At 58.4% G+C, this 11,736-nt stretch overlaps 1 protein-coding gene across 1 annotated transcript in view; it reads left to right on the top strand.

Moving 5' to 3' along the window:
• Positions 1 to 1,650: 1,650 nt before the first annotated feature.
• Positions 1,651 to 11,736, top strand: part of PASK (PAS domain containing serine/threonine kinase) — a 32,324-nt gene continuing 22,238 nt past the window's right edge. Inside the window, exons 1-7 of the mRNA XM_007469969.1 lie at positions 1,651 to 1,846; positions 3,639 to 3,871; positions 4,565 to 4,735; positions 5,452 to 5,592; positions 6,100 to 6,234; positions 8,067 to 8,327; positions 9,550 to 9,700. Coding sequence (XP_007470031.1) covers positions 1,651 to 1,846; positions 3,639 to 3,871; positions 4,565 to 4,735; positions 5,452 to 5,592; positions 6,100 to 6,234; positions 8,067 to 8,327; positions 9,550 to 9,700 — 1,288 coding nt within the window. The remainder of the gene's footprint in view (positions 1,847 to 3,638; positions 3,872 to 4,564; positions 4,736 to 5,451; positions 5,593 to 6,099; positions 6,235 to 8,066; positions 8,328 to 9,549; positions 9,701 to 11,736) is intronic.

Genomic DNA, 11,736 nt, shown 5'->3' with positions numbered 1-11,736 from the left:
CCAGACGTACAGGCTCAGTAATTGTGGCTCACGGGGCTAGTTGCTCCGTGGCATGTGGGATCCTCCCAGACCAGGGCTCGAACCTGTGTCCCCTGCAATGGCAGGCAGATTCTCAACCACTGCGCCACCAGGGAAGCCCATGTGTATTGTTTTTACCTTTTGGAAGTTTCTCCTACTTTCAGGAACGTCACAGATGCCATGGCAACCATATTCTTGGTGAGACCTAGTTGTTCTAAAATGTAAGGGCCACAAAGAGTTATCCAGCCCACTATATTCTTAGTCTTATTTTTTTTCTAGAACTTTTGTCTTTTGTTCTTTAATTCATCTGGAACTAATTTTTGCACATGGAAAGTCGTAGGGATGCAATTTTGCCCCAAACTAATTATTCTAATTCCATTTAAAACTAGCAGATCACAGTTATTAAGCACTTACAGTATGCCAGCCCCAATTTAGGTCTCTGAATCCTCACAAGAGTATTATGAGGTGTGGATTATTGTTAATCACATTTTACACATGAGGAAACTGGAACTGGAAGGTCAGGTGCCTGTCCAAGGCCTTGCCGAGCTGGGGAACATGCTGGCGGTGCCCTACTGCTCTTCACTGTGTGCCAGTGTCCCTTCAGTCTGTTTCTGAAATTATGTTCTATTGTCTATTTTTGTTCCTCTACCTGCAATGACCTTTGTTTATGTAGCTCTGTGGCGTGTTTTGAGGTCATCATCCTTCCACACAGGTCTTAGTGGGACCTCCAGTTTTCCCTCTGTCTAGGGGGCCCCCCATACCACCGAGCTCAGCCTGCAGCCTAGGTGGGCATTGCCAGGCCCTAATGTTAACATCTGAGGGACCTGGGGCATGAGCGTACCAGAGACCCCACATTGCTGTCACTGTATGCAAAATGATAAATCAGCCCACAAACTGTTCACTGTGGAAGGCACTGCCCTCCTACCCTGATGAATCTTTATGATGACTTTGAAGCCAGGGTGGGATGGGTGGGTTGGGCTTCCTTAGAGTTCTTTGCTGTAATGTGGTGGCATGGGAAGGGACAGCTGCCAGGTCCATCCTGTGTTGGGAGGCCTGCTGTTGAAGCTTGGTCTCCCTCTGCCTTCTTATCGTTGGAGCAGGGCTGCTCCTCGGCCTGTCCTTGGGTCGGTGGGTGCTGTAATATGGGAGGACTGATGAGGGGAAGAGCCCAGTGCAGGTCTGGAGAGTGGGCTCCAGGCCCTCTGGCCGGGAGCTCTGTGTTCCGCATGCCCAGAAGGTGATCCAGAAGTGGGGTGTCGGCTCTAGGGGCACGTCGCCCTGGCCCTGGCCTCCTCCTTCATCAAGGCCCCTGGCCTGGGCCTCCTGGCGGTGGATCTGTACTGTAGTGCAAAGTGTCCTTCACGGCTCCTTCCCGCTCTGTTCTGGTTTTCCCCCCTTTCCTTCTCTCTTTCTCATCCCTTCCTACGCACTTCTCTCTGTCCGACTATCCTTGCTTTGTGGGCTCTGACCCAGGGTGGCTCTTGGGCGCCTGTGAGTCTTTTGGGGCTGAGCTGAGCTCAGCCTTGTGAAGAATTAGTTGGCTAAACTGCCTTTGTTCTTGCCTTTTGCAGACGCTGATCCACTCACTTCATCTTCCGGTGGACGATGGTCCCGCTGGCCCACCAGCTCCGGATGGAGGACAGCGGCTCCATGGCCTCAGAAGAGGACCGCCGGGGCCAGGGCGGGAGCCTCTCCCTGCCAGCGCCGCTAGAGAGCCCTGCCGCGCAGACCGCCTCCGAGTCCAGCAAGTCCTGGTCCTTGGCCCACAGACAGCCGAGCAGAAGGAACAGGCTGTCGAAGCTCTGCCAGAGCAGGATGGCGCTGTCCGGTAAGCAGCCCTTCTCATCGCCAGGGGCGTCCGCCTTGCGTGTGAAGGTGGGGGCCACGCCGGGCTCTGCTCAGGGGCTCTGCTCCTGCAGAGAAAAGGCCTTCATTTCAGGCGATGCCGGCAGGACCCTCTCCTGTCACGTTTGTTCTGCTGTGATTCTTGTGCAGGAAACTCCTTTTCAGGCGGTGGTTGGAATTGGCCTGCGGTCCAGGGTTGGGGTTTCTCGCTCTGGGGTGAGATGGCCGGGCTGGGCCAGGTGGGCTGCGCGAGCCAGACTCAGTTTTATTCACTGGGTTCAGCGCATGCTGGCTGACCGCGCCCAGGCTTCTGCTTTCCTCCCGGATGCAGGCGGGTTAGACGGGCTTGTGGGCGGCAGTGCCCGGGGTTGGCCAAGAAGTGGGAGGTGCCACTGCCCGCCCTTCCTTATTTCTCTGCATCAGCTGGTGCCTGCAGGGCCCAGACCCAGCCGGGAGGAAGGCGCTGCTCTGCCTCGGCGGCTCATCGTCGGAAGGGGTACCTGGGCGCCAGCAGGTGCTTGTTGGGGGTGGGAGGCCCGGACCGCAGGGTAGCCTGTTAGGAGGACGGGGAGGTGGCTGGAGCTGGGGGAAAGGGCTGTAGGGGAAGCGGGGGGGGGCGCGGTCCTGGTCTCTGGGAGAGGGTAGGAGGATCTGGAGGGGCCAGCTGTGCTCAGGAGGCAGATGTTGTGGCGGTGGCCTCGCTGGTCTGTGAGGCGGGCAGGTGCCCCGGGAGTGAGGGCTCCAGCCGGGGGCGCTGGCCAGGGAGGGGTGGGTGTAAGAGGCAGAGCTGGCGCCTCAGTGCTTGTCCTGAGGCCCGAGGGTGGTTGGATTGAGCTTGGCACTGGCTGCCTGGGAAGAGGAGGCCCAGGGCAGGCGACCATGTGGTTTCTAGCCTCAAAGGATGGTCAGGGTGGGCCCGCTGACTGGGAAAGTGAGGCGTCCTCTCTGAGGGGCCCAGAGCAGAGAGCAGGGAAGAGTCATGTTTGCTTGTTTGCTTTCTGAGCTGCTGGAAGGATGGAGTTGACACTCACTGAGCTTGGAAAGGGGGGGAGCTGGCAGCTGGAGCCCAGGGGAGGGTCGGGGCTGCGGGTGTGAGTGGGGGGCCATCAGCACACATCTATGTGAAGTATATATAAAGCCACCAGGGATGGTTGGAGCTTCTGAGGCTGAGCCTGGGGTCCTGCAGTGGTGAGAGCTGAGAAGGTGGAGGGCAGAGGGTGCCCTGCTGAGGGCAGGCAGTTTGGGAGGAGGGGAGCGGCCCTCCAGGCCCAGCACTGCTGAGGCGTGGGGAGGTGGGGGCAAGGCCTGGGAGTTGACCGCTGGGACTCGGGAGCCACTGGTGATGTTGCCGAGAACTGACTTTCTGGAGCTGCGGTGGGGAATGAGCCTGTGGGTGAAGGAGGAGGGAGACCCAGTGCAGGTGGTGAGACAGCAGGGAGCTCTGGGGTCTGGGAGACTTCACAGGGATGGGTGAGGGGTAGCAGCCGGAGGGACTGTGGGTCTTGGACCAATGGACACGGGAGCATGCCCCTGGGAGGGGCGGGTGGGAAGGGACTTCAGAGGGTTGTTTGCAGAGTGTTGAGGTCCTTTGTGCTTCTGTGTGGTGGTTGTCTAGGCGGCCCCTGGGGAACATTCAGATGCACGTCGAGAGTGTGAATCAACCCTGCAGGTCAATTTCATCCTTGGACCCTTTTGCAGGAGCTAGAGGTGGGGACTGTGTGTTTTGTGTGTTTCAGCCACACAAGGTTTAAAGTATCCCTTCCTTTGCTTTCCAGAAGATAGATGGAGCTCTTACTGTCTGTCGTCATTGGCTGCCCAAAATATTTGCACAAGCAAATCGCACTGCCTGGCTGCGCCTGCGCAGGCAGACCCGGCAGGGTCCCTGGGCAGCACGTCCTGTTGCTCCCTGCTGCGGGGCTTGTCCTCAGGGTGGTCCACACCTCCGCTCCTGGCCCCTGTGTGCAACCCCAGCAAGGCCATGTTCACCGTGGACGCCAAGACTACAGAGGTATGTGCTTCGGTTTGCGACCCAGCCGTGAGTTTGGGGTCTGTGCCTTCAACCTATAACCTCAAACAGAGGCACTCGAGTGTTTCAGGTGCAGTGAGAAAAGGGGCAGATTCTACCTGCATAGTAGCAAAAGAGAGAGGACTTTGGATACCTACCTCAGTGTTAATCAATCGCAGCATATTGAATCCTCTCATCAAGGCAGAGATTCAAGGAAAGGGAAGCAGCATGTTACCTATTCATGCTTTTGCTCAAGCACTGGCTCAACTAAAATAGGCCCGGATATTCAGTGTTTGAATTAAATGTATTTGCATCATGCACGTTTGTGTGCAAAGAGCTGAGACTGTCAGGCAGGCAGGCCATGGGGCGTGCATCCCCGTCTCTCCCGCCTGGTCTTCACGACGTGGTGTGTCCACCTCAGCGGGTGAAGGGTGGGTGGTTTCAGTCTCAGTGCCGCTGCTGCACTGGCCGGTGCAGCACTAGCCGGTGTTTCATTCGTTTCATTCGTGTTTCCATGCGGTTGAGACGCCGGAGGACCTGGGGCGGCCCTGCTGGGAGCTCGACGGCCGCGGGACGTGGCGGGAAGGACAGGTCGCTGGGCTGTCCCCGCACCACTTCCTCGCTGCCTTCCCCTCGGCTGTCTGGGAGCCAGAGGAGCTGCTGGTGACACGGGTGCCCTCCTCTCTGCGACCTCAGATCCTGGTGGCCAGCGACAGAGCCTGCCGGCTCCTGGGGTACAGCAGCCACAACCTGATTGGCCAGAAGCTCACACAGTTCTTCCTGAAGCCGGATTCCGACGTGGCGCGGGCCCTCAGTGAGGAGCAAGTGGAGGCCGACGGCCACGCTGCTGTCGTGTTCGGCACGGTGGTGAGTGTGGGCCTCTCGACTGCCAGTGGTCACTGCTGGCGCCGTCCTGCCCTCAACTTTGGCATGGGGAGCAACTGGGGCGGCGGGGGGAGGCCGTGTGGGAACAGAGACGGTACTGCTGCTGGCCTGGCGCGTCCCTGGTACTCCTGCATCAGGAGGAGCCTTGACCGCCTTGCAAGCCTGCAGGGCCCACACCAGGTTCCCGAGGAGTCGCACGGTTCTGTTGTCTCCCATCCACATCTCCACGCCCTGCTTGTTTGGTGGTCTTGGAGGGGCTGGCATGGCTGCAGGGTTTTCCTGGAGCTTTGAGCCTTCCTGTGTGTGTCCAAGCTGGACGTTGATGGGCTGACCTGCATGTTAGATGCTGAGCCCTGAGCCTCAGGCACCGAAACAAGTTAGATAGGACCAACTACATCCAGAAAATTACCCGTCCACAAGACGACTACCTAGAAGAAAATTCAGACGTTCAGCATGTACTGGTGTCTGTTCTTTAAGAAATTACAGACCCCGCTCTTTCTCCTGCTTTGTTACCATGAGGCTGAGGATGGAAAAAACCTACTCTTCGATAGATCATTCATTCACTCAGAGACTGTAAGGTTAGGTGTCAGAAGCCTTGTTTGTGCTTCAGTTAATTTCCGAAACGTGAGGCAGGTGAGCAGCGGCCAGGAACGCCCACGTGCCAGGTTCTGGCCGGGTCTGAGCCCCTCTGCCCCCAGGTGGACATCGTGAGCCGCAGTGGGGAGCAGATCCCGGTCTCCGTGTGGATGCAGAGGGTGAAGCAGGAGCACAGCCTCTGCTGCGTGGTCGTGCTGGAGCCCATGGAGAGGGTCTCGGCCTGGGTGGCTTTTCAGAGCAACGTGAGTCTGTGTTTCTCAGCTGCATGTCACCTCCCCACCGGGGCCTTCGGGCAGAAAGAGGGCATGGGGTTCTGGGGGGTTGGCCCCCTGACAACCTGTGTGCCCTTGGGCAGGGAACCCAGTCTCCCTGTGGCCCCGTTCCCTCACCTGTAAAATTGGGATATAATCCTGACACTCACAGGATTGTTTCAACACTTCCATAAAGTGATAACACGTACATCTGTCCGAGTGGTGGCTGAGGTGCAGACGGCCCTCAGAGGCAAGCGTGGGTGTGGTTGCTGTATGGGCTTCTGCGGATGCCTGGAGAGATGCGTGTCTCGGTCCGCCCGGCAGAAGGAGGAAGACGGCGTCCTTTGTGACCGCTGCACTTTGTGGGGGTCGGATTGTGTGGGGAGGTGTGGCACTGATAGCCTTGCCTTCAGCTTGAAGACACAGAAGTTCAGTGAGGGTTAAGGCCGACATGCAAGAAACTTCGATTACAAGGTTTAAAATGCTGGCTTCTCCAAGGGAACCGTGACGTCCTGTGATGGTCTCTTTGCCCACCTGCATGGATTCACATCTGGGGAGGAAGTGGTCGGGCAGCGCATCACAGACCTTATCCCTTCTGTGCAGCTCCCTCCGCCCGGCGAGCACATCCCCAAGGTAGGACCCCCGACCACCTGCACTGCCTGGCCGTGGCTGGGGCCCTGTGACCACTGGAGTCTCTATCTGATGAGCATCAAGTTCTTAGACCCAAACCCCTGACCTGCAGATGGAGGCGGGGCTTCCTGAGAGTAGGAGTGGCCCGTGCATGGACACGACGGGACGGGTTCCACTTAGAGGTGTCTGGGCTCTGCAGTCTTGACGCAGGCTCAGAGCCTCCGTGGCTCCCTGACTGACTGCTCCTGCCCCTTGGCCCTCTCCCCGGAGCTCCTGCTGGGGTCTCTTTATTGGGAGGTCTGGGGGCTGAGAGGAGCAGGGGGAATTGGCGGGTGGCAGGTCTCCCCCCAGGGCAGGACTGCAGGTCAGACGGAGGCGGGTCAGTCGGCAGCTTTGGGGTCAGTGGAGCTTTGAGGCTGAAGGTTCGCTTATCGTTTGGGTCCTCCCAGTTCCAGGTGCTCCGTTTACCAACTAGCACGCAGCCTTCACACAAGCAATCACGTTGCTGGGAATTCACCTGATGTCACGTCCCAGTGACCGGCAGGGTCAGCCGGACGGTCGATTTGGGGCTGAAGTCGGCTCTGCTGCTGCAAGAAATAGGAGATTCTTTTGGGACACCTGTAGGCACTCCCTGGCTCTCCCACTGGCCTTAGGCTAAGAGCTGAGCCCTCTGAGGCGGTGCTTTGCTATTTTTAGGCTTTCCAGCTCAGTTGGAAACCTCTCCTCCCGTACCTTATTCTCTTTATGTCCTTTATTCTGTTCTAAAGCAGTGGGACCACTTGGACCCCAAAGCTCTGGAGCATCAGTTGGTACGACCACTTTAGGGGACTATTTGGCAGACTCTTATGCTTAACTGAACGTAAGCAAACCTCTGCCCACCCCAGGCATGTGGCCACAAGAGGTGTGTGCCAGAACGGCAAGCACCCTCCCAGCAGCCCCACGCTGGAGCCGCCTGACACCCCCAGCAGCAAGTGGAGACAGACACCCTGCCCCCTCTTTCCTCAGGGCTCCCTGGGGCCTGGGGTCTGGCCTGCACCCTTACCACGGGGAGCCTGGGGTCTTGAGTTCTGCCCCTGGTCATGGCGCTGTGCTGATGCAGTGGGAGCTCCCCCCCGTTCAGGCCTCGGGCCTCTGCAGGTCTTGTGTCTTGCGGGTGGACCCTGAGAAGGGGGCAGGCGGTATGGAGTGAGGGGTAGACATGAGACCTGGGCCAGCTTGCTGTCTTGGGACCAGGAAGGGAGCTGACTCAGAAAGCCTCTGGTCAGAGGCTGCACAGTAAAGATTGGCTTGGGAGACCGGATATGCCCGAGTATTTGAGCAGAGAAACGTGATGCGAGGACTTGGTTGCGTGGGTGACAGAGGAGCTAAGGAGGCGGAGGGTTGGGGGGTGGGCAAGCTGCCCAGAGATCAGCAACTACGGGAAGCCACTGCCCCCCAGGCTGGAGGACAGAGGGCGGGGCTGAGGGGCTGAGGCGGCCTACAGAGGTGGGTGCTGGGGGGCACCAGTGGTCCAGGGTGGACAGCAGGGAGGAACTTGCTGGTGTTCCTTCCGCAGGGCTGGCGCCTTGCTTGATGGACCCTGTGTGCTCTGCACTCAGGCTGTTCTGGGCTTGGGTCCCCCGGCCCGGCCGCAGCTCCCGGTCAGGGCTCTGCGTTCCCTGGGACAGAGAGGGGTGGTGCGGGGAGATGGTGGAAGGAAGAGCAGTGTGGAGAGTTAGGTGGTTGGGGGGCACCCGCCAATGGGCATGGGTGGACGTAAATCTAAAGCAGCAAAGGCTCAAGGCTTGGGCCATAGGAGGTGCTGTGGTCAGCTCGGTGGTGTGTCTTTCTTTCAGAATCTCAGGATTCAGAGGTCTGTTGGAAGAGCCAAGGATGGCACCACCTTCCCTCTGAGCTTAAAGCTGAACTCTAAACCCGGCAGCGAGGAGGCAGCAGATGGCAAGGCAACCCCTGACTGGGGCTACTCGGCCTCCATCTGGGTGTTCTCTACCATCAGTGGGCTCATCACCCTCCTGCCGGACGGGACCATCTACGGCATCAACCACAGCTTTGCTCTGATGCTGTTTGGTTATGGAAAGGATGAGCTCCTGGGCAAGGTGTTTCTCCCGCACCCCGCCTTGGGGAAGCCAGTCTTGGCCCGTCGTAGGCCTGTGCTTCTGCATCCTCTAGCCCAGCTCTCCAGCTTTCCCCGCGGGAACTCGGGCCCAGGGAGGGAGGCCTCTGCTCACGGCCCTGTTCCCCCGCCTGTGCCCATTTATCTGGACCCCACAGGGAATACTTGATGACCCCACCTGGGCTACCCCCAAAGCCTTTGGGTGCCATGTGCCCCCCCAGGAGCGGGAAGGGGCTCTCTCACCCCAAAGCCTGTCCCAAGCAAGATCGGGTCTGAGTTATTGGATGAGGGTGTGTGTCACAGCTGTACGGATTTGCTCCACACCCACGGGCCGGGGCTTGTCCACACCTCCTCTGACCATCCTGGGGTCCGTTGTGAGTCAGGGTGGGAGGAAGGTGTTTCTAGAACCTTCTTCCTTGGATTGGGCTGGGCTCGGAGGGCAGGCGAGCATCTCAGGCTTCCTCGGAGTGGCTTTCCTTGGGTGGTCTCAGCAGTCCTCCAGGGCTTCTGAGGAGGGGGCACGGGCCCCCACTCGACTGGGGGGGTGGTTCATGCAGAAGGGAGAGGCTGCCGCGTGATGTGTCGCTCTTGACACCTGAATGACACCCCCGCCCCTGGCCACAGGCCCTGCACCTGGCTGGACTGGCTCCTAAACGTGGGTGCAGGCCCAGCGTTCCCCACAGCCTTCCACTGAGCACCTTGTTCCCCACAGGCAGCCATCCCCTCTTGTCACTCTTTCTGGAGCCAACCCTGCACCCCGTCCAGCCAGCCAGAGCTTTAACTTCTTTTGAGGCTCCCAAAACAGGTCCCTTTCTATTCTTTCATAGAAATACTAAGAAGCAAGTAAAATAAATTTTAGTTAAATTAAGTCAAACTTAGTTCAATTGAAGTTCATGAAAACGCAGTTAGAATAACTCTTGGACAAGGGCTCCCCACAGGAACATTGGGGGCGCCAGGTCCTTCCAGGGAGTGTGTGGATGCAGTCTCGTCAGGGTGTGCTAAGAGAAAGGGAAGCAAGTTTTGATTTCCATGTTGAGCGTCCAGGGCTTCGGGTCTGCCAGAAGGAGTTTGACCAGGGTCTTTCCTAACCTTGTCCAGAGACTTGCTGGCGTTGTCTTCATTCTCTGCCCAGACGGGACGGAGGGATGGTTCAGTGGGTCAGTGCAGATTCTTGCCAGGTTCTGAAATGTCCTTTTGTTTCCTAGAACATCACTTTCCTGATTCCTGGTTTCTACTACTACATGGACCTTGCCTGTGACAGTTCCTTTCTGCTGCCAGACGTGGCCAACTGCCTGGATGCTGGCAGCCACAGTGGGCCTGGGGAGACCACTAGGGATGCCCAGCACACAGCCGAGGGTGAGAGCTGGCCGCCTCCTCCCAGGTGCACCTGTGGCCGCCCAGTCCCCGCCCCTGGCCTCCATGGGTGATGGGATGGCCGTCATGGGGACCCTGTTTGTGTGGGTTTGATGTTTCTGTCTCTTGTGGGCCTTCCGTGTTCCCAGGGGATGGAACACTTGTGTGCGGGTCTCACAGATGTGTTAGCGCGAGAGGTCCCCAGGTGAGTCACTGCATGCCTGCGTCCGCAACACCGGCCACTAGTTGGCGGTCTTGTGTGAGTGATGTAGCTTTAAGTAAGTGGCTGACCGGATTGATGCAGCATATCAGATGAATCCCTGAGTAAACAGTCCTGGCGGGATTTGTTTATTTCTAGTACTTTCAACATTTAATATGATTCCAACAAGTGGCCTGAGCCCCACCACGTGATGTTGCAGGCGCGTGTGTGAGAGGGCGGCGCGCGGCTCCTGCTCTGGCTTTGGAGCTCCGGGAAGCAGGGGACCAGCAGCCTCCAGGGCGCCCGCCTTCCCCAAGCAGGCTCAAGGAGGAGCTGCCCCAGCCCTGCCTCGGGGGCTGTCCCAGCTCCGCACCCGTGGGGTGTTGTCACCTGCGGGCACGTCTGTGGGAGGACGTGGTGTTTGAGTAGACGCGTGAGTGGGTTTCATGTGGCTGGCCACCGAAGGGGACGCGGCTGCGTGACATCCAACTGGTATGTGGACCTTTATTGTCAGACGGTGTCCAGGTTTTAAAAGATGCTTTGTTAGGCTACTGACTCTCTTTGACCACTTTTCTTTTATCTATTTATTTATTTATTTTTGACTATGTTGGGTCTTCGTTGCTGCGCGCGGGCTTTCTCTAGTTGCAGCGGGCGGGGGCTACTCTTCGTTGTGGTGCGCGGGCTTCTCATTGCGGTGGCTTCTCTTGTTGCGGAGCACGGGCTGTAGGCGTGCGGGCTTCAGTAGTTGTGGCTCACGGGCTCTAGAGTGCAGGCTCAGGAGTTGTGGCACATGGGCTTAGTGGCTCCACGGCATGTGGGATCTTCCCGGGCCAGAGATCGAACCTGCACTGGCAGGCAGATTCTTAACCATCGTGCCGCCAGGGAAGTCTATGACCACTTTTCTTAACATGGGGCTTCCTTCATTGTATCCGGGTTTTTCTGTCTGCAAAGACTCCTTTTTTTCAAGTTTTTTTTTTGTATCACTGATGCATTCCCTTTCCTCTTTTTCCAGATTTCCAAATTCTATTCTGTTTGGGTGTGTGTGTGTGTGTGTGTGTGTGTGTGTGTGTGTGTGTGTGTGTGTGTGTGTGTTTCATCTTCTTTGTAGAAAATGGGGGGTGGGGTCACAGAAGCTCCGTCCCCGTCATTGTCTCCAGGATGCACTTGTGGGCGTGTTTCTGGGTGCGTGAGGACGCGTGCTCTTGTGGTGCCAGCCCGCCTGTGCCTGTCAGCCAGGGGCCGGGACTAAATTTTCTAAGCGCCTCCCCCATGCAGGCTGTTTGTGTGGCAAGGACAGTCTCGCTCCTCTGCCCCCAGTAACCTGTCATGTCCCGGGCCCTGGTGTAGGCAGGCAGGCGGAGGCAGGTGGCACACGAGCCGTAGGAGGTGACCAGCGCTCAAAGGAAGGGCACAGCAGGGGAGGGTGTGCCGTCTTGGGGTCTGTGAACCGGAATGAGGCAGGGGCGGCCTTCTGGGAAAGGGAGCAGCGCCGGGCATAGTGGGGTGGCCAGAGGGCCAGGCCCCAAGGCCCTGGGGAGGGAAGCAGGGCCTGGCTGCCAGGCGTTTGGTTTTTACCTGGCGTCAGAGTGGAGCCCTCGGGGGCTGTCGGCAGATGAGGGGCAGGTTCGACTCCGGGGTCGGTAGGTGTGGGGCCCAAGGCGGAGCAGGGACAGCCCAGGGAGGCTGTGGGCCTGGACCTGGTGCCCGTGGAGCAGTGAGGGGCAGTCAGATCCGAGACCTGCTGTGGACGTGGGGCTGGCGGTGTGTCTGAGGTTAGGTTAGGCCCCCTTGCCCCCTGCTCACTAGTCACACGGGCCGAGGAGGTGGATTTCAGCAGGGT

The sequence above is a fragment of the Lipotes vexillifer genome, unplaced genomic scaffold, assembly GCF_000442215.2.
Source record: "Lipotes vexillifer unplaced genomic scaffold, Lipotes_vexillifer_v1.1 scaffold988, whole genome shotgun sequence".
NCBI classification, from domain to species: domain Eukaryota; kingdom Metazoa; phylum Chordata; class Mammalia; order Artiodactyla; family Lipotidae; genus Lipotes; species Lipotes vexillifer.
This window is presented reverse-complemented; position numbering and strand designations above follow the sequence as displayed.